This window comes from Tachypleus tridentatus, unplaced genomic scaffold (assembly GCF_004210375.1).
Source record: "Tachypleus tridentatus isolate NWPU-2018 unplaced genomic scaffold, ASM421037v1 Hic_cluster_1, whole genome shotgun sequence".
Classification (NCBI taxonomy): Eukaryota; Metazoa; Arthropoda; class Merostomata; order Xiphosura; family Limulidae; genus Tachypleus; species Tachypleus tridentatus.
In genome coordinates, this window is record NW_027467777.1 from 26,176,868 (window position 1) to 26,201,085 (window position 24,218).

Genomic DNA, 24,218 nt, shown 5'->3' on the forward strand with positions numbered 1-24,218 from the left:
CTCCCTAATTTGGCAATGTAAGACTAGAGGGAAGGTAGCTAGTCATCAGCACCCACCGTCAACTCTTGGGCTACTATTTTACCAATGAATAGTAGGATTCACCGTCAAATTATAACGCCCCCACGGATGAAAGAGCAAGCATGTTTGACGTGACAGGGATTCGAACTCGCCACTCTTTAACTGTTTGTGTCAAATTTATTTTTGGCACAACTCTAGGTTATGATTGGCTAGTTCTCAAGGCCAACTCATATTGAATATCTGGTTTACGTGACATCCGAGCCTATACATTTCATTACAATTATTAAATATATAATTCTGGGTCTCGTTTGGTAAGCATTACAACTTTTGTAGGTGATCCTGTGTGCCGACTACTTAACCTGAATTTAGTACCATGCTGAGATAGGCCAAAAGAAGTAGCGCCCTCTATAAAAGGTGCCCGACCTCTAATTTTGACATTTGTCACGATTACATAAAGGTTTATGTTTGTTTTCTTATAACAAAGCCACATCAGGCTATCTGCTGAGTCCACCGAGAGGAATCGAACTCCTGATTTTAGCGTTGCAAGCCTGAAAACTTACCGCTGTACATAAAAGTGGTAGCCATTAGTCAGTAACCTACTTAGAAGAAAAGTTATAATAAAACGGTTTTCATGCTCATATATTCGTCGTTCATAAAAATAATAATAATACCAATTATATAATTATACATTTTTTAACCAAAAGTCAATTTATTTTGGCCAATAATATTTGGTTGCTATAAAAGTTGTATAAAGAATTATTTTTGGTTCGTTTTGCATTGGAATTATATTTTGAAAGCCCCATCTGATAAATTATTAAAAATACATAGACATACTTAAAACACTGGTTACTACACGAGGTTAGCAGTTTACAACAGAGTAAAAACTAAAGTATAATGTTTTATGGAGGCAATAATAATAAGTTCTGTAAGTTTGGACAAAGAACTTATCCTCTCAAAGGATACTAGAAAGAGAGAATTATTATAATTGTAGGAAATGTGGCCATTACGACATAGACTATAAGGAATCAACATCTATTATTATGCCAAGGAGAATGTCCTAAGGATGTCTCAGAGACTATACAGATTAAATGAAAAACAGAGCTGGTGACGAGTCATAAAAAAGAGAACTAGCTGGATTTGGGAGGCAAAGTTCAGAAGGAATACTCCATCTATCTCAAATGAGAAAAAAAATTCTTATTTGATAAAACTCGTCCATGGATCATTGATGGAAAATTTCGCAGAATGTTGGTTGACGCTGGTTCTAAATTTACAGCTTTAATCCAATTACTCAATTAGAGATGTGAAACTGCCTTCAAAGATGAAGAGTGATTAATGTGAACACCAGATGGACATAAAATTTCAGCAAAACAAAGTTAAAAGCTACCTTTATAGTAGGAAGCTTCTATATGCCTTGTGACTTACCGGTAACTGACATCAAAGAAGTATGCATATTGGGAATTGGCTTCATATGAAGATGTGAATGCGAGGTTAGGCTATATTCAACTAGTTTCACTATATATGACCAAGAAATCCATATCTTCCACTATATAGCAAATACACGAAGATTGAGCTTCCACTTATGAGACAGAGTGGTCATTGTATCACCAAGAAGTGAAATACCCATAAAAGTAGTTAGTGTAAATAAATCTACATCTAGTATCTGGGACCTAATAAAACCAAACATTCTGGCACGTCCTAAGGAACTTGTGGTTGAAAGAGCTCTCTTGGATCTGAGAAGTGTAATATTACTGATGATTTTAGTAGAAAAGGCTTGAACTAACTAATAATAAAATGAAATGTTGTTATGATGTTAATGCTTATAGGATTAGCTTTCATCAAGGCGACAAGGTGTGGCTGAACAATTCTTGTCACAAGAAGGATAAACTCCCAAGTGTTGAGAAGGACACTGTGTTGTACATAAAATAACCAACAATGTAGTTTATATAATCCAGAAGAAGAGAGAGCAAAGATAATCTACCACAATTATCTTCGGAAGTATAATGGTGAGAGAACAGCCACTGGCAAGCTCGAAAGAAGCATTTATCTACACAATTCAACCTGTTAAGAATTAATCTTAACACCACTTTCAGAGAATAAAGCTAACAGCACATTCGCTCAACCATCCACTGAAGAACTCCTATAGTATGTGACAAGTGACAACAAAGGACAAGTGGCCCTCTTGTCTTCATACAACAAACCTCGGAAAAAAGAGGGCCACTGAAGAGACATGGTAAACGAACTGTTTAGTGTAATGTTTTGTTTTGTATTGAGATTATTAAAGGATTTCACAATCCAGAAAGGGGTGATGTTCTAACCTAAATTTTCAATATTAGCTAGAGGGCACATAATTGTTTGTTTGTTTTGGAATTTCGTACAAAGCTACTCGAGGGCTATCTGTGCTAGCCGTCCCTAATTTAGCAGTGTAAGACTAGAGGGAAGGCAGCTAGTCATCACCACCCACCGCCAACTCTTGGGCTACTCTTTTACCAACGAATAGTGGGATTGACCGTAACATTATAACGCCCCCACGGCTGAAAGGGCGAGCATGTTTTGCGCGACGGGGGCGCGAACCCGCGACCCTCGGATTACGAGTCGCACGCCTTACGCGCTCGGCCATGCCAGGCCTAAGAGGGCACATAAAGACCTACATTATAAATGTAAATATTAGTTACAAATATAAACAAGCAGTCAGTTAGAGTGCCAATCAGTCAGTGAAATATTTACTGAAAATAGTAATCATTTATTGAGCAATAAGTCGGTCACCTCAGTATCAAAGTTACTACATTTATTTTCTTATTCAGTTACTCAGCAAGTAAAGTACGTATCTAGCAACGTTAATTAAATGTGTCTCGCAGTTTATACTAAAACGTTGTTTTTGAAGTTAGGCCAACACAAGTGCTGTTAGTTGTGGAGATTATACTGAAAAGTTATTTGTGAAGTTATACATACAATTTGGGTCAATGTGAATGCATGCAGTAGAAATTATTAAATAAATTATCTGTTATAGTTACGTGGAGTAGGGTTTCGCATTATTTTTACTAAGTAATCACGAAAGAACCCGTCCAACGAAAGACGTCACAACAGTTAACAGAGTGATTACGTTAAGCTGCAACTTACAGTATCACATACCTGACTATAAGTAGATTATTTTTGATTACATATATAAATCACGATTGAAATATTTTTGCCTTTAATTATATGTTCTGAGTTCTGTCATCTATACAAGGCCAATAGTACAATATCATAAATTACAATTAGTATAATTTGTTCAAGATACTGTCTATTAATTTCTGTCAACAGAATTATTTAACCAGTTAGACTATTGTTGCCTATTTAATACTATTAGACAAGTTTATTTAAATTTCAAGATTTTTGAACGTATTTTTTCTAGTTAAATACATTTCACTGAATTTATACTTGTTTTTTAAATATCTACAACTTATTAAACTAAAAATACTACTTCTGGTAGTGGTATGCCAATTTACAAAAGTAAGAAATACAAAATATAATATATAAATATATAATATTTTTGGTTACATTGATTATTTTTGGTGAACTTTCTTAAGATGATTAATGAGATATTAAAACATTGTGAACTAAACAGTCTACATGGAAGTTTAAGTTTCAAGCAGTTAAACGTAACTTACCTTTTCAGCACAAATTCTTTGCTTCTTGTCTGATGAGAGCGCAGAAGTGTTGTAACAGGTATCATTTTAACAACGTATTACAGATAACTAAAAACAATAAATCTTTACTTTAAATATGATTACAACTTTTAGTCATTAAGAACATATTAGAGTTTAAGCGAGTAAACTTAATAATGTCAAGGACAATTTTGCCAAGTCTCAACTTAATTTCGAAACTGCACAAACAAGTTTAGTTCATCAGGTCACCACGTGAAATTTACGTTACTCAGCCTAAGGACAAATTTATAGTTTTGTATTACAGAGCACGTGCCCTTTAAACAATGTTACACGCAGTATCTCAGGTGAAACTAATAATATATTATGTCAGTAGCTTATACTAGAACTTACCGAGTAAACATTTATGTAAATCAAAATATATTTATAAATCTATTTATCGAAGGAAACAGACGATCATATCGATGGGTGTGCCATACCAACCGTGTAAGTTTGACTTTAATAACACAGGCCTGCGATGATTTATTGTCTTGAAATTTTACATGTTCCACAACAATTCTTGTACGCTGAATCCGAAAATAACATCCATTTTTCTCCATTACGTACACAATTTTTCACAAAAAATCATAAGTATTTTTACATCGAAATCGGGTCACATTTTGTTGTACTTAAAATGTTAACAACCACTGGCGATAGCTTTCTCTATAGGTCAGAAACGTACAGATCGTTTTATAACTCACGAGGAACACACTAATAAATATAAACGATTAACAGGCCGCATGGCGTCTGGGTAGTATTTGTGTGTGTGCATGCACTTTGACATTATTGTTTTTTGTCTTTTCAGTTTTTTATTCGTAGCTATGGCAGCAAGAGTGGTTGTATAGATGGCCCAAACATATTCTTTGATGTTTGTAATAAATTTGTTGTAAGGAAACAAAGGCAAAACAGTACAAAATTAGTTTAATAAAAGCGTATTACGCGTCTTTTGGAACATATTATAACTTGGGGATACAGTTTGCACCGATTGTGTTGAGGCAATGGACTAAACAGAAGATAAGGTATTCCAGTGGTCTGAATATCAAATAAAACTAGGCTTAATGAAGAAATCTGCAAAGATCTTAGACAAAGATGTTTCAAGTGTCAACGTGTCCCAGCTTTTTCAGACGATATTTTTTGGGCCCTCAGATTAGGAAATTGACTTCAGATGAACAGTTCGAAAAGACGATGATGAAATTTAAAAAGAAAGCATGGATTGCCTTTAAAGATGTTATTTACAACTTTTAAGGAAACAATAAATACCTAAGTTGGTTTGTAGTATAAACAGGAAGGACCTAAGTTGGTTTGCAATATAAACAATAAAAACCTAAGTTGGTTTGCAATATAAACAAGAAGGACCTAAGTTGGTTTGTAATATAAACAACAAGGACTTAAGTTGGTTTGTAACATGAACTTGAAAGTTCATTTCTTATCCTGACATACTGACTATTTCCCTAAAACTCTCAGTGCCGTCGGCGACGATCAAGGGGAAAAGGTTCATCAAGACATCAGAAAAATGGAAAGGAGGTTCCAGGAAAAGTAAGACATCAGGAAAATGGAAAGGAGGTTCCAGGAAAAGTAAGACATCAGAAAAATGGAAAGGAGGTTCCAGGAAGAGTAAGACATCACGAAAATGGAAAGGAGGTTCCAGGAAAAGTGAAACATGAGCATGAAAAGAAAGACAACAACACGTAGTTTTTAAACTAAAAGATGTAGTTTTCACGATAACATCAGAACGTTTTAAGATAAATATTCGTTTGATATCAATATTCTTTCATTCTTTCAATTGTTGTTGAAAACATAATAATAAAAAACGTTCATCGTGGAAAAAGAAATAATAATTTGATCTTAGTAAATTTTTCTTCCCAATTTGTAAAAAAATCCTTACATGAAATAAAAAAAATGAATACTATTTTCGAAACCACCGTAGCTAAATGATCAAAAGTTTGTTATTAAAGCCAAAATATCTGCTGAACCCACTGAGATGAATCGAATTGCTGCTTGTAGCGTTGTAAATCCGTATATTTATTGTTGTACTAGCAGGGGACCCAAAATAGATTTTATGAAATTTACAATTACAGGCTTCTGTTATTAAGCATATTCAATTGTTTTGTCATAATTAGTATTATTATATTTTTACGTTGTTATCTGGTTCCTTAACATTTGACTGAGATCGAGAGTCTATGATAGTATTCAAACCAGGCTTTTGAGCTGTGGTATTCAATGAAATGAATAAGTTGACGCAGTGTGGTGGCTTTGTGTTTTATTTACCGAAATTCTCATTTATGTAAAATAAAAGGCTAATATATTTTTGTTACTTGTGGTTTAGTTTTGTCAAGGTCATGAAGTAACGACTTCTTTACTTTAATTACTGTAGTTTAGTTTTATCAATGTCATGAAGAAACAACTTCTATAATTTAGCTATTTGTGGTTTAGTTTTGTCAAGGTCATGAAGTAACGACTTCTTTACTTTAATTACTGTGGTTTAGTTTTATCAATGTCATGAAGAAACAACTTCTATAATTTAGCTATTTGTGGTTTAGTTTTGTCAAGGTCATGAAGTAACGACTTCTTTACTTTAATTACTGTGGTTTAGTTTTATCAATGTCATGAAGAAACAACTTCTATAATTTAGCTATTTGTGGTTTAGTTTTGTCAAGGTCATGAAGTAACGACTTCTTTACTTTAATTACTGTAGTTTAGTTTTATCAATGTCATGAAGAAACAAGTTCTATAATTTAGCTATTTGTGGTTTAGTTTTGTCAAGGTCATGAAGTAACGACTTCTTTACTTTAATTACTGTGGTTTAGTTTTATCAATGTCATGAAGAAACAACTTCTATAATTTAGCTATTTGTGGTTTAGTTTTGTCAAGGTCATGAAGTAACGACTTCTTTACTTTAATTACTGTGGTTTAGTTTTATCAATGTCATGAAGAAACAACTTCTATAATTTAGCTATTTGTGGTTTAGTTTTGTCAAGGTCATGAAGTAACGACTTCTTTACTTTAATTACTGTAGTTTAGTTTTATCAATGTCATGAAGAAACAACTTCTATAATTTAGCTATTTGTGGTTTAATTTTGTCGAGGTCATGGCGTAGCCACTTATTTAGTTACTTGTGGTTTAGTTTTGTCAAGGTCATGATGTAACCATTTATTTACTTTAGTTACTTGTGGTTTAATTTTGTCGAGGTCATGGCGTAGCCACTTATTTAGTTACTTGTGGTTTACTTTTGTCAAGGTCATGATGTAACCATTTATTTACTTTAGTTACTTGTGGTTTAGTATTGTGAAGGTCATGAAGTAATGAATTCTTTACTTTAGTCGCATGTGGTTTTTATATCAAGGTCATGAAGTAACAACTTCTTAGTTGTTTTCCCAAGGTAATTAAGTTACGAATTCTAGAATTTAGCTGTTTGTGGTTTAGTTTTGCCAAGGTAATGAAGAAACCACATCTTTAGTTACTTGTGGTTTAGTTTTCTAAAGGTCATGAAATATAACTTCTTTACTTTAGTTACTTGTGGTTTAGTTTTGTGAAGGTCATGAAATAACCACTTTTTACTTTAGTTACTTGTGGTTTGGTTTTGTTAAGGCCATGAAATACCACTTCTTTAGTTACTTGTAGTTTAGTTTTCTAAAGGTCATGAAATAACAACTCCTTTACTTTAGCTACTTGTGGTTTAGTATTGTAAAGGTGAGAAAATAACGACTTCTTTACTTTAGTTACTTGTGGTTTAGTTTTCTAAAGGTCATGAAATAACAACTCCTTTACTTTAGCTACTTGTGGTTTAGTATTGTAAAGGTGAGAAAATAACGACTTCTTTACTTTAGTTACTTGTGGTTTAGTTTTCTAAAGGTCATGAAATAACAACTCCTTTACTTTAGCTACTTGTGGTTTAGTATTGTAAAGGTGAGAAAATAACGACTTCTTTACTTTAGTTACTTGTGGTTTAGTTTTCTAAAGGTCATGAAGAAACAACTTCTATAATTTAGCTATTTGTGGTTTAGTTTTGTAAAGGTGAGAAAATAACGACTTCTTTACTTTAGTTACTTGTGGTTTCGTTTTGTCAAGGCCATGAAGTAACCACTTCTTAGTTCAGTTACTTGTGGTTTGGTTTTGTTAAGGCCATGAAATAACAACTTTTACTTTAGTTACTTGTGGTTTAGTTTTGTAAAGGTGAGAAAATAACGACTTCTTTACTTTAGTTACTTGTGGTTTAGCTTTGTCAACGTCAGAAAGTAACCACTTCTTTACCTTAGTCACTTGTGGTTTCGTTTTGTCAAGGCCATGAAGTAACCACTTCTTAGTTCAGTTACTTGTGGTTTGTTTTGTCAAGGTGATGAACTAACCACTTCTTTACCTTAGTTACTTGTGATGTAGCTTTGTGAAGAAATATTATTTGGTAAGTTCTGAAAACAAGGTTATTGTGTTCGAATATTGTCACTGTTTATGCTTACTATATGTAATTGAAAAGTTTTAAGTCGAAACAGAACAAGATAAGCAACAGAACTTGGGTACAATTGATGTTTATTTTGATACACAGATAGAACCAATAAAAGAAAGAGAAACAGTACTTTTGATATTAGGTTAAATACAGTTTAAACAGGACGGCAGGTGAACAATTTGTACGTGTAGATATTCACAATTCTACACAGTACCTTGGATACGTTCAGGTCAGCTAGTATATAATCTACATAAATTGATTAGTAAGTATAATTCACCACTATATAACTATACATGAATTTCTATAAATGAAGAAATTACAGTTAAATAACACAGGACTGGCAGTGTTTTCTTGAGCCTGTAGCAAATGTAATAGGAGATGAGCCTTCAGTAGCATGTGGCGGAAGTTAGGATTAGAAAATCCAGCTTAGAACAGTAATATTATGTGGCAGTTCACCCTGTATAAGTTAAGTATAGGGTGCTGCAAGTTTGTTACGTATATGAATACAGGAAATATTAGTACATCATAATCAACCCAAAATTACACGTGTTATGCATCATATCAGACTTTTGAGGAATTTTGGTCACTGTTTGTTTACGTTAAATGATTGAAAGAGTACGTAACTCTGTAATAAACGTACGACCCTCCTGTAAAGACACATGATGAATGTGTTTAATCCAGTGATATTATTTTAATAGTTAAGTTTTATTGTTTATTATAACTATGAATAAGGTATATTATATCTCCAACAACAGATGACAGTTTATGAAGAAAGGTGAAATATATTTTGTAAGTATTATTTTGACGGTCCCTTAGTATCTTGAGGATTTGGTAGTTGGTGAAGAATGTTAGATAGATCAGTCCCTTGGTAACTACACAACTCACAGTATCCAGGTGGACCCTGTGGTCCAGGTGATCCTCTTACCCCTGGGATCCCATGCCTTCCTGGTGGGCCTCTCTCTCCTGGACGTCCAGGTAGACCAATTCCTGGTGGGCCTGGTTGACCTAAAACAAAATTTCAATGGAAACTATTTTTCTACCTTTCATTTTTATAAAGCAAAACATAGAAAAGAAAATGAATTTTAGTAACATTTTGTAAATGTGAAGACAATAACAGAATATTTATATAATATTCTTGTCAAATGGACTTAGTGAGGTCTTGAAAACAACACTTTAAATTTAAATGTTACGTTTTTTCTTTTAGAAGAAATTTTTAAAAACTAACGTACCTGGTAAACCTCTCAATCCCATTGGACCTTCAATTCCAACACCTTCTGGACCACGTTCACCCTTGTCCCCTCGAGATCCTAGAGTACAGAGATATTGTTTTCTTAGCTTCAGTGTATCTGATTAACCTCCAATACAATAGTTAACAAGTGGTATCCAACACACTGTAATAAGAAAACATTGTGAGTAATATGTAACCTTAAGCACTTCTAGACTAATTATTACTTAGGTGGGTGGGTTGGTTCGGCCTTTTACGGCTATCTGCACTGAATTAGTACTTGAAGAGTTGTAAAAAAATATTTTCAATAAAGTAAGCCAATCTTAAAGAAAAACTTGTTTATTTTCTTGTACGTGTTGTGTGATACACAATGCTCTTTCAGGTTTATATGTTACGCATAAATGATGATGTTCATCGTGTATGTGTTCTGTATTAGACATGATGTATAATATATCAAGTATGACATGGTGATGTGTTATGTAAAACACATGATGACAGTTTATGTGTTGTGGCTGATTTGATTGAATTTATGGAATATGTGTTAAGGAACACACATAATTGTCTTTGCACTGTGTGTGTGTGTTACTACAAATATTGAGAGAAGATATAAAAATAATATTATAAACTATGAAAAATAGAAATAAATTTTAAATATAATTTAAACTTACAGAACTTATAAATCAGTGTGATAAACAGAACAGTTAACATTCGTTTATTAAACTATAACATTAGTTATTCATAAACACTTGCATAAAAATAATCCCTGAGTCTTAACCTTTGTGTCCTAGTAGTCCTGGAGGACCTGGTAGTCCAGGCATACCCATGAAACCTCTTTCACCTGGAAATCCCTGCAAACCAGGAACACCTGGTTAAACAAGAAACTCTTTTAAGTGAAGGTTCTTTATGAGCAGTACGTTTCTTTAATACAACTACTAGAAAACAGCAAGTGTACTCTCTGTACAAAAAAACACCCAAGTTTTGATAAAATAATTTATCAAGGTAATTTAGTCAAATCTAAAATACTCTTTAGAGATGTAATAAATTCTAACTTGCCAGTTGCTACTGTATGCTTCAAGATATTATATGCCTCACAGGAGTGTAATAAATCACTTGAGTAATTACCCTACTTTGTTATACTACATGTTTCACACTTACAGAATATCATGTGGATGTTAGAAGTGTCATAAATCACTTGAGTAATTACCCTACTTTGTTATATTGTATGTTTCACAATAATAGGATATCATGTGGATGTTAGAAGTGTTATGAAGCAAATGAGTAATTACCCTGCTTTGTTATACTGTATGTTTCACACTTACAGGATATCATGTGGCTGATAGAAGTGTCATAAAGCACTTCAGTGATTACCCTACTTTGTTATACTGTATGCTTCACACTTACAGGATATCATGTGGCTGATAGAAGTGTCATAAAGCACTTCTGTAATTACCATACTTTGTTATATTGTATGTTTCATACTTACAGGATATCATGTGGCTGTTAGAAGTGTTATGAAGTACATGAGTAATTACCATACTTTGTTATACTGTATGTTTCACACTTACAGGATATCATGTGGCTGATAGAAGTGTCATAAAGCACTTCAGTAATTACCATACTTTGTTATACTGTATGTTTCATACTTACAGGATATCATGTGGCTGATAGAAGTGTCATAAAGCACTTCAGTAATTACCATACTTTGTTATACTGTATGTTTCATACTTACAGGATATCATGTGGCTGATAGAAGTGTCATAAAGCACTTCAGTAATTACCATACTTTGTTATACTGTATGTTTCACACTTACAGGATATCATGTGGCTGATAGAAGTGTCATAATGCACTTCAGTAATTACCATACTTTGTTATACTGTATGTTTCATACTTACAGGATATCATGTGGCTGATAGAAGTGTCATAAAACACTTCAGTAATTACCATACTTTGTTATACTGTATGTTTCACACTTACAGGATATCATGTGGCTGATAGATGTGTCATAAAGCACTTCAGTAATTACCATACTTTGTTATACTGTATGTTTCACACTTACAGGATATCATGTGGCTGATAGAAGTGTCATAATGCACTTCAGTAATTACCCTACTTTGTTATACTGTATGTTTCATACTTACAGGATATCATGTGGCTGATAGAAGTGTCATAAAGCACTTCAGTAATTACCATACTTTGTTATACTGTATGTTTCATACTTACAGGATATCATGTGGCTGATAGAAGTGTCATAAAGCACTTCAGTAATTACCATACTTTGTTATACTGTATGTGTCATACTTACAGGATATCATGTGGCTGTTAGAAGTGTTATGAAGCACTTCAGTAATTACCATACTTTGTTATACTGTATGTTTCACACTTACAGGATATCATGTGGCTGATAGATGTGTCATAAAGCACTTCAGTAATTACCATACTTTGTTATACTGTATGTTTCATACTTACAGGATATCATGTGGCTGATAGAAGTGTCATAAAACACTTCAGTAATTACCATACTTTGTTATACTGTATGTTTCACACTTACAGGATATCATGTGGCTGATAGATGTGTCATAAAGCACTTCAGTAATTACCATACTTTGTTATACTGTATGTTTCACACTTACAGGATATCATGTGGCTGATAGAAGTGTCATAATGCACTTCAGTAATTACCATACTTTGTTATACTGTATGTTTCATACTTACAGGATATCATGTGGCTGATAGAAGTGTCATAAAGCACTTCAGTAATTACCATACTTTGTTATACTGTATGTTTCATACTTACAGGATATCATGTGGCTGATAGAAGTGTCATAAAGCACTTCAGTAATTACCATACTTTGTTATACTGTATGTTTCACACTTACAGGATATCATGTGGCTGATAGAAGTGTCATAATGCACTTCAGTAATTACCATACTTTGTTATACTGTATGTTTCATACTTACAGGATATCATGTGGCTGATAGAAGTGTCATAAAACACTTCAGTAATTACCATACTTTGTTATACTGTATGTTTCACACTTACAGGATATCATGTGGCTGATAGATGTGTCATAAAGCACTTCAGTAATTGCCATACTTTGTTATACTGTATGTTTCACACTTACAGGATATCATGTGGCTGATAGAAGTGTCATAATGCACTTCAGTAATTACCATACTTTGTTATACTGTATGTTTCATACTTACAGGATATCATGTGGCTGATAGAAGTGTCATAAAGAACTCAGTAATTACCATACTTTGTTATACTGTATGTTTCATACTTACAGGATATCATGTGGCTGATAGAAGTGTCATAAAGCACTTCAGTAATTACCATACTTTGTTATACTGTATGTGTCATACTTACAGGATATCATGTGGCTGTTAGAAGTGTTATGAAGCACTTCAGTAATTACCATACTTTGTTATACTGTATGTTTCACACTTACAGGATATCATGTGGCTGATAGATGTGTCATAAAGCACTTCAGTAATTACCATACTTTGTTATACTGTATGTTTCATACTTACAGGATATCATGTGGCTGATAGAAGTGTCATAATGCACTTCAGTAATTACCATACTTTGTTATACTGTATGTTTCATACTTACAGGATATCATGTGGCTGATAGAAGTGTCATAAAGCACTTCAGTAATTACCATACTTTGTTATACTGTATGTTTCACACTTACAGGATATCATGTGGCTGATAGAAGTGTCATAAATGCACTTCAGTAATTACCATACTTTGTTATACTGTATGTTTCATACTTACAGGATATCATGGGCTGATAGAAGTGTCATAAAACACTTCAGTAATTACCATACTTTGTTATACTGTATGTTTCACACTTACAGGATATCATGTGGCTGATAGATGTGTCATAAAGCACTTCAGTAATTGCCATACTTTGTTATACTGTATGTTTCACACTTACAGGATATCATGTGGCTGATAGAAGTGTCATAATGCACTTCAGTAATTACCCTACTTTGTTATACTGTATGTTTCATACTTACAGGATATCATGTGGCTGATAGAAGTGTCATAAAGAACTTCAGTAATTACCATACTTTGTTATACTGTATGTTTCATACTTACAGGATATCATGTGGCTGATAGAAGTGTCATAAAGCACTTCAGTAATTACCATACTTTGTTATACTGTATGTGTCATACTTACAGGATATCATGTGGCTGTTAGAAGTGTTATGAAGCACTTCAGTAATTACCATACTTTGTTATACTGTATGTTTCACACTTACAGGATATCATGTGGCTGATAGATGTGTCATAAAGCACTCAGTAATTACCATACTTTGTTATACTGTATGTTTCATACTTACAGGATATCATGTGGCTGATAGAAGTGTCATAAAACACTTCAGTAATTACCATACTTTGTTATACTGTATGTTTCACACTTACAGGATATCATGTGGCTGATAGATGTGTCATAAAGCACTTCAGTAATTACCATACTTTGTTATACTGTATGTTTCACACTTACAGGATATCATGTGGCTGATAGAAGTGTCATAATGCACTTCAGTAATTACCCTACTTTGTTATACTGTATGTTTCATACTTACAGGATATCATGTGGCTGATAGAAGTGTCATAAAGCACTTCAGTAATTACCATACTTTGTTATACTGTATGTTTCATACTTACAGGATATCATGTGGCTGATAGAAGTGTCATAAAGCACTTCAGTAATTACCATACTTTGTTATACTGTATGTTTCATACTTACAGGATATCATGTGGCTGATAGAAGTGTCATAAAGCACTTCAGTAATTACCATACTTTGTTATACTGTATGTGTCATACTTACAGGATATCATGTGGCTGTTAGAAGTGTCATGAAGTACATGAGTAATTACCGTACTTTGTTATACTGTATGTTTCACACTTACAGGATATCATATGGCTGATAGAAGTGTCATAAAGCACTTCAGTAATTACCATACTTTGTTATACTGTATGTTTCATACTTACAGGATATCATGTGGCTGTTAGAAGTGTTATGAAGTACATGAGTAATTACCGTACTTTGTTATACTGTATGTTTCACACTTACAGGATATCATATGGCTGATAGAAGTGTCATAAAGCACTTCAGTAATTACCATACTTTGTTATACTGTATGTTTCACACTTACAGGATATCATGTGGCTGATAGATGTGTCATAAAGCACTTCAGTAATTGCCATACTTTGTTATACTGTATGTTTCACACTTACAGGATATCATGTGGCTGATAGAAGTGTCATAATGCACTTCAGTAATTACCCTACTTTGTTATACTGTATGTTTCATACTTACAGGATATCATGTGGCTGATAGAAGTGTCATAAAGAACTTCAGTAATTACCATACTTTGTTATACTGTATGTTTCATACTTACAGGATATCATGTGGCTGATAGAAGTGTCATAAAGCACTTCAGTAATTACCATACTTTGTTATACTGTATGTGTCATACTTACAGGATATCATGTGGCTGTTAGAAGTGTTATGAAGCACTTCAGTAATTACCATACTTTGTTATACTGTATGTTTCACACTTACAGGATATCATGTGGCTGATAGATGTGTCATAAAGCACTTCAGTAATTACCATACTTTGTTATACTGTATGTTTCATACTTACAGGATATCATGTGGCTGATAGAAGTGTCATAAAACACTTCAGTAATTACCATACTTTGTTATACTGTATGTTTCACACTTACAGGATATCATGTGGCTGATAGATGTGTCATAAAGCACTTCAGTAATTACCATACTTTGTTATACTGTATGTTTCACACTTACAGGATATCATGTGGCTGATAGAAGTGTCATAATGCACTTCAGTAATTACCCTACTTTGTTATACTGTATGTTTCATACTTACAGGATATCATGTGGCTGATAGAAGTGTCATAAAGCACTTCAGTAATTACCATACTTTGTTATACTGTATGTTTCATACTTACAGGATATCATGTGGCTGATAGAAGTGTCATAAAGCACTTCAGTAATTACCATACTTTGTTATACTGTATGTTTCATACTTACAGGATATCATGTGGCTGATAGAAGTGTCATAAAGCACTTCAGTAATTACCATACTTTGTTATACTGTATGTGTCATACTTACAGGATATCATGTGGCTGTTAGAAGTGTCATGAAGTACATGAGTAATTACCGTACTTTGTTATACTGTATGTTTCACACTTACAGGATATCATATGGCTGATAGAAGTGTCATAAAGCACTTCAGTAATTACCATACTTTGTTATACTGTATGTTTCATACTTACAGGATATCATGTGGCTGTTAGAAGTGTTATGAAGCACATGAGTAATTACCATACTTTGTTATACTGTATGTTTCACACTTACAGGATATCATATGGCTGATAGAAGTGTCATAAAGCACTTCAGTAATTACCATACTTTGTTATACTGTATGTTTCACACTTACAGGATATCATGTGGCTGATAGATGTGTCATAAAGCACTTCAGTAATTGCCATACTTTGTTATACTGTATGTTTCACACTTACAGGATATCATGTGGCTGATAGAAGTGTCATAATGCACTTCAGTAATTACCCTACTTTGTTATACTGTATGTTTCATACTTACAGGATATCATGTGGCTGATAGAAGTGTCATAAAGAACTTCAGTAATTACCATACTTTGTTATACTGTATGTTTCATACTTACAGGATATCATGTGGCTGATAGAAGTGTCATAAAGCACTTCAGTAATTACCATACTTTGTTATACTGTATGTGTCATACTTACAGGATATCATGTGGCTGTTAGAAGTGTTATGAAGCACTTCAGTAATTACCATACTTTGTTATACTGTATGTTTCACACTTACAGGATATCATGTGGCTGATAGATGTGTCATAAAGCACTTCAGTAATTACCATACTTTGTTATACTGTATGTTTCATACTTACAGGATATCTTGTGGCTGATAGAAGTGTCATAAAACACTTCAGTAATTACCATACTTTGTTATACTGTATGTTTCACACTTACAGGATATCATGTGGCTGATAGATGTGTCATAAAAGCACTTCAGTAATTACCATACTTTGTTATACTGTATGTTTCACACTTACAGGATATCATGTGGCTGATAGAAGTGTCATAATGCACTTCAGTAATTACCATACTTTGTTATACTGTATGTTTCATACTTACAGGATATCATGTGGCTGATAGAAGTGTCATAAAGCACTTCAGTAATTACCATACTTTGTTATACTGTATGTGTCATACTTACAGGATATCATGTGGCTGTTAGAAGTGTCATGAAGTACATGAGTAATTACCGTACTTTGTTATACTGTATGTTTCATACTTACAGGATATCATGTGGCTGATAGAAGTGTCATAAAGCACTTCAGTAATTACCATACTTTGTTATACTGTATGTTTCATACTTACAGGATATCATGTGGCTGATAGAAGTGTCATAAAGCACTTCAGTAATTACCATACTTTGTTATACTGTATGTGTCATACTTACAGGATATCATGTGGCTGTTAGAAGTGTCATGAAGTACATGAGTAATTACCGTACTTTGTTATACTGTATGTTTCACACTTACAGGATATCATATGGCTGATAGAAGTGTCATAAAGCACTTCAGTAATTACCATACTTTGTTATACTGTATGTTTCATACTTACAGGATATCATGTGGCTGTTAGAAGTGTTATGAAGTACATGAGTAATTACCATACTTTGTTATACTGTATGTTTCACACTTACAGGATATCATATGGCTGATAGAAGTGTCATAAAGCACTTCAGTAATTACCATACTTTGTTATACTGTATGTTTCACACTTACAGGATATCATGTGGCTGATAGATGTGTCATAAAGCACTTCAGTAATTGCCATACTTTGTTATACTGTATGTTTCACACTTACAGGATATCATGTGGCTGATAGAAGTGTCATAATGCACTTCAGTAATTACCCTACTTTGTTATACTGTATGTTTCATACTTACAGGATATCATGTGGCTGATAGAAGTGTCATAAAGAACTTCAGTAATTACCATACTTTGTTATACTGTATGTTTCATACTTACAGGATATCATGTGGCTGATAGAAGTGTCATAAAGCACTTCAGTAATTACCATACTTTGTTATACTGTATGTGTCATACTTACAGGATATCATGTGGCTGTTAGAAGTGTTATGAAGCACTTCAGTAATTACCATACTTTGTTATACTGTATGTTTCACACTTACAGGATATCATGTGGCTGATAGATGTGTCATAAAGCACTTCAGTAATTACCATACTTTGTTATACTGTATGTTTCATACTTACAGGATATCTTGTGGCTGATAGAAGTGTCATAAAACACTTCAGTAATTACCATACTTTGTTATACTGTATGTTTCACACTTACAGGATATCATGTGGCTGATAGATGTGTCATAAAGCACTTCAGTAATTACCATACTTTGTTATACTGTATGTTTCACACTTACAGGATATCATGTGGCTGATAGAAGTGTCATAATGCACTCAGTAATTACCCTACTTTGTTATACTGTATGTTTCATACTTACAGGATATCATGTGGCTGATAGAAGTGTCATAAAGCACTTCAGTAATTACCATACTTTGTTATACTGTATGTTTCATACTTACAGGATATCATGTGGCTGATAGAAGTGTCATAAAGCACTTCAGTAATTACCATACTTTGTTATACTGTATGTTTCATACTTACAGGATATCATGTGGCTGATAGAAGTGTCATAAAGCACTTCAGTAATTACCATACTTTGTTATACTGTATGTGTCATACTTACAGGATATCATGTGGCTGTTAGAAGTGTCATGAAGTACATGAGTAATTACCGTACTTTGTTATACTGTATGTTTCATACCCTACAGGATATCATGTGGCTGTTAGAAGTGTTATGAAGTACATGAGTAATTACCATACTTTGTTATACTGTATGTTTCATACTTACAGGATATCATGTGGCTGATAGAAGTGTCATAAAGCACTTCAGTAATTACCATACTTTGTTATACTGTATGTTTCATACCACAGGATATCATGTGGCTGTTAGAAGTGTTATGAAGTACATGAGTAATTACCATACTTTATTATACTGTATGTTTCATACTTACAGGATATCATGTGGCTGTTAGAAGCGTTATGAAGTACATGAGTAATTACCATACTTTATTATACTGTATGTTTCATACTTACAGGATATCATGTGGCTGTTAGAAGTGTTATGAAGTACATGAGTAATTACCATACTTTGTTATACTGTATGTTTCATACTTACAGGATATCATATGGCTGATAGAAGTGTCATAAAGCACTTCAGTAATTACCATACTTTGTTATACTGTATGTTTCATACTTACAGGATATCATGTGGCTGTTAGAAGTGTTATGAAGTACATGAGTAATTACCATACTTTGTTATACTGTATGTTTCATACTTACAGGATATCATGTGGCTGTTAGAAGTGTTATGAAGTACATGAGTAATTACCATACTTTGTTATACTGTATGTTTCATACTTACAGGATATCATGTGGCTGTTAGAAGTGTTATGAAGCACATGAGTAATTACCATACTTTGTTATACTGTATGTTTCATACTTACAGGATATCATGTGGCTGTTAGAAGTGTTATGAAGTACATGAGTAATTACCATACTTTGTTATACTGTATGTTTCATACTTACAGGATATCATGTGGCTGTTAGAAGTGTCATGAAGTACATGAGTAATTACCATACTTTGTTATACTGTATGTTTCATACTTACAGGATATCATGTGGCTGTTAGAAGTGTTATGAAGTACATGAGTAATTACCGTACTTTATTCTAACCCAACACCTCTTTCTTTTGTCCTCATCAGATTAATATTGAATCTTAATGCTTTCAGTAACTTGCTAGATCAGGAGAGTGCATGTCAAATAAGTAATTAATCATGACCTCAGTATTCACCACCAGGAAAGCTTCGTGTTGATGTTAAACTGACTTCTAGATGGCAGGTGAAATAGATTTTGAGCAAATAAAAACATTAGTGAGAAAATGTTACATGAGAAACATATTAGGAACAAAATTCTAGCAAAGATTGAAATTGGAATTATCTCACAACAAAGTTACATTCCAGTGAAGACCTGGAAAACTTTTCCTGACAGTTTATAAAGGTTTACTACAATTAATTTTATAACTGTGCTACCTTCCAGGTTAAACAAATGTAATAAAGTATGTATCTATAGATTATCCAATACCTGTTTGTCCTGGTAATCCTGGAGGACCTGGACGTCCATCTTTACCTCGTCCTGGAGGCCCTGGTGGACCTATAAGTTTTGCTGTCAATTCTGCTAATCTTTCTAAATGAATATTTACAAACAAATATATATTGTTGATTTTTAATGTTAACAAAACTAACTGATATTATAACCAAGCTTTTGAGTAAGTTTACCCGAACTTTGAGTATGTCATTACAAATTCTGCTGTAGTTAAACCTTCATTCAGATGTGCTTATGACTTGTTATATTAACAAGTTAACAGCTGTTCATGAAGTAATCAACTTACACTTGTTATTGTTGCCTGTTAAGGCACTAAGATCAGCAGTTTAAAATATGGTTGTATCAATTTATTTTACATGTTAAGCCTACTAAAGTATACTAGGGTAAGGCAATTACAACTACTGTTTGTTAAGACCAGTAAATAAAGCAATGTTACATATTTGATGAAGTAAAACATTTGAATACACAATTTACAAGGAATTGAAGCTTTGAAGTGAAATATAAAACTTACCAAAGACGTTTTACTGTACCCTAACCAAAAATATTAATGTGTACAAACAAATGAAAATATTGGAAAATAAGTTTTATTTTAAAAGAATAATTTACTAATTGAAATTTTCTTACAAATTAGATTAAGAAGATTTTATCTTTAGAAATGTTTAATTACAATTTAAATAATACTAGCTATCAAATCACAGAAACATTTCAAATGAAATGTATCCATTTAACCCTAGAAATAGCGGTAAAGATAGTTTGTGTCTTCATAATTATTCAACTTGAAATTTAAAACCAATTTAAAATAGAGCATTAGATCTTTTTTTTTTTTTCTGCCACCAGTTGTTTCTCAAGAGATATTTTGCTTGACCCAACACAGACAGGGTGTTTGACTTACAATCTTAGACTGGCAGGTTCAAAACTCATAGCTTAACACACTCGTCCTTTCAAGCCATGAGGGTGTCATAACTTGACAGTCAATGCTACTATTCCTTGGTAAACAGTAGCCCAACAGTTAGTTGTGTTGACTGTTTGCTCTCTCTTTATACTCTACATTTCAAATTAGAGACAACTCATAACCTTTGAATAATTTTGCATGAAATGTTTCAACAGAAAGCAACCATCTATTCATTATCAGAGGACGAAAGCAAATCCAATTAATACCTTACAATGATGCAGTTAGGACAGTATGTCTACTTAACCACGTTTTTATAACCTTACCTTGCAGTACAGAAGAACACAGCTCTCTCATTTCTTCTTCTGAGAAACTTCTTCCCTGAACACAATAATACATGGTACACAATCAAGCTACAACAACACACTGTAAACAATCAAGCTACAACAACACACTGTAAACAATCAAGCTACAATAACACACTGTAAACAATCAAGCTACAATAACACACTGTAAACAACCAGACTAAAATAACACACTGTAAACAACCAGACTAAAATAACACACTGTAAACAATCAAACTAAAATAATACACTGTAAACAATCAAACTAAAATAATACACTGTAAACAATCAAACTTCAATAATATACCATAAACAAACAAACTTCAATAATATACCATAAACAAACAAATTTCAATAATATACCATAAACAATCAAACTTCAATAAGGTTTATAAATACCTTTTGTTCAGCATATCAAACCAACATTACAAATTCTTTAATCATACAAGTTGAATAATACACAATAAACAATTAGATACTTAATATGTGCACTATACTCATTTCATTAATACATGCAACATGCACATGAGTAAACCCAGATATTATACATCAATGACCTTAATATACAGAGTTTGTTTTTGTATAGATTGCAGTCGAAATTAGTGGACTCGTATCAATCAGGATGGTTAAAGATAACTTTCTACTGAAAATAATATGGACTCACATCACTCAAAAATGGATAAATATAATTTTCTACTATCTAATATATACTGAGAGATAGTTAAATATAATTTTCTACTATCTAATATATACTGAGGAATAGTTAAATATAATTTTCTACTATCTAATATATACTGAGGGATAGTTAAATATAATTTTCTACTATCTAATATATACTGAGGGATAGTTAAAGATAATTTTCCACTATATAATATGGACCCATGTCACTCAAGGATGGTTAGTGATAATTTTATACAGTAAATAATAAAAAGATTTCAACCGACAACAAAGAATTGAACACTAAGGAGCAAACATAGCTTAAGACAAATAGTCAACACTTACTGAAGAGCCAGGAAGTCCGGGCATTCCTGGTTGTCCTCGACTTCCAGGTTCACCTGGAATTCCTGGAGCTCCTGAAGCTCCAGGGATACCTATAGGACCTTGGAAACCTTGTGGGCCACGTTCTCCTGGAGCACCTCTCTCACCAGGCTTAAAATAAAATTATTTGTGAGATGTTTAACCTAAAACTACATGTTCAGAATCAACAATGTAATATTAATAACAATTGTTGTGATACTAAAGAATGTAATTATCTTAATACAATTAGTAACAACTTTAAAAAATATAACCATATTGGTGATATAACTTTCAACCTATTTAATTATAAACCTTATAATAAAAAAATCAAACTGTTTTATCTTTCACCTGGCTGACTTATGTTCTTTCATGTAATTTATGTAAATATAAATAATTGTTTAATACTGATATTATAGAGGTATAAGACAAACAAATCTATTACTACTGGCTTGAGTTTTACTCACCTGAAAGAATAAAAACAGAAAATTATTGACTTGCCTCAAATTGTTTTCTTTTAGGTTTATTAAAAATGAGTTGTAGTATATAAGGTTGTACCAGCTTTAAGACTAACTCAGTAAGTTTTCAATGTAAATAGAAATAATTATATAAGGTTGTACCAGCTTTAAGACTAACTCAGTATATTTTCAATGTAAATAGAAATAATTACTCACCAGTCCTGGAGATCCTATTTTACCTATTGAACCCTGAAAATACAAAAACACAATCTTTAAATTTATTTAATAATATATCAAGATATTATATTTTATTAATTGTAATAACTTCAACAGATTATGCTAGTATTTAGACAAATAAATGTAACATCTTGTAACATTCAAGATATTAGAACTGAAACGAAAAGCTTACTTAAGCATGTATGGCACTTTTAAAATTAAAACATTCAAAGTGAAACCAAGAGATTTTAAACAGATAACAAAATATTTGTAAGAGTAAACGTTATTAAAAGATCAAATATTAAATATTTAGATCATAATATAGAAGTTATACTTACGGAGTTCTATGAAATTTGATAATGTCCATACAAAAATCTCTATCAAGTTAACAGTTAGTGTTATTTTGAAGTTTAAATATGCTTTAACTTCAATAGTTGTGTTTCAGTGTTCCAGGTTTAATCTCTTCCATTTATCTACACCGAGATTAGTTTATAATATACGGCTCATCAACTGGTAAAAGTATATAATTTATTTAGCACATTGTTAATCACATTGAGAAATTTTTGAGAATTATTTGGTTACCTTTGGGCCTCGTATACTACCATATCTATCAAATTTTATCCCAGTGTCACCCTGGAAAAATAAAATATATTATCAAATGTTTTTTCTCTGATGAAAGAGAAGAGGATTTTCACATTCATATTCACATACTAATATTTTACTGTAATGGTTCTCACATTCACACATTTATATTTACATTTTACTGTAATGGTTCACACATTCACATTTACATTTTACTGTAATGGTTCACACATTCACATTTACATTTTACTGTAATGGTTCACACATTCATATTTACATTTTACTGTAATGGTTCTCACATTCACATTTTACTGTTATGGTTCTCACATTCACATTTTACTGTAATGATTCACACATTCATATTTTACTGTAATGGTTTTCACATTCACACACTCATATTTACATTTTACTGTAATGGTTCTCACATTCACACACTCATATTTACATTTTACTGTAATGGTTCTCACATTCACACACTCATATTTACATTTTACTGTAATGGTTCTCACATTCACACACTCATATTTACATTTTACTGTAATGGTTCTCACATTCACACATTCATATTTACATTTTACTGTAATGGTTCTCACATTAACACACTCATATTTACATTTTACTGTAATGGTTCTCACATTCACATACTCATATTTACATTTTACTGTAATGGTTCTCACATTCACACACTCATATTTACATTTTACTGTAATGGTTCTCACATTCACATACTCATATTTACATTTTACTGTAATGGTTCTCACATTCACATATTCATGTTTACATTTTATTTCACAGAAATATAAAAATCAAATAATACAGACAGGAACACTGAATTAAAAAAACATACTTCAGGTCCTGGTGGTCCAGGTGGTCCTGGAGGTCCCTGCAATTATTCAGTTTTCATTTAGAGTAGAGATATGTTAATACCTTGAAAAAATAAGATTTCTACACAGATTAATCATGAACAATATAATATTTACAAGGTATGCATCATAGGGATATATTAACATGT

The 24,218-nt window shown here is 32.5% G+C and overlaps 1 protein-coding gene across 1 annotated transcript in view; it reads right to left on the reverse strand.

Annotated features, from left to right (window-relative positions):
• Positions 1–8,205: 8,205 nt before the first annotated feature.
• LOC143241624 (uncharacterized) overlaps positions 8,206–24,218 on the reverse strand; it is a 61,577-nt gene continuing 45,564 nt past the window's right edge. The window contains exons 22-30 of the mRNA XM_076484800.1: positions 24,054–24,089; positions 23,207–23,257; positions 22,625–22,657; positions 21,939–22,085; positions 20,919–20,973; positions 19,683–19,784; positions 10,140–10,229; positions 9,369–9,446; positions 8,206–9,144 (exon numbers count right to left, since the gene is read on the reverse strand). Coding sequence (XP_076340915.1) covers positions 8,936–9,144; positions 9,369–9,446; positions 10,140–10,229; positions 19,683–19,784; positions 20,919–20,973; positions 21,939–22,085; positions 22,625–22,657; positions 23,207–23,257; positions 24,054–24,089 — 801 coding nt within the window. The 3' untranslated portion in view covers positions 8,206–8,935. The remainder of the gene's footprint in view (positions 9,145–9,368; positions 9,447–10,139; positions 10,230–19,682; positions 19,785–20,918; positions 20,974–21,938; positions 22,086–22,624; positions 22,658–23,206; positions 23,258–24,053; positions 24,090–24,218) is intronic.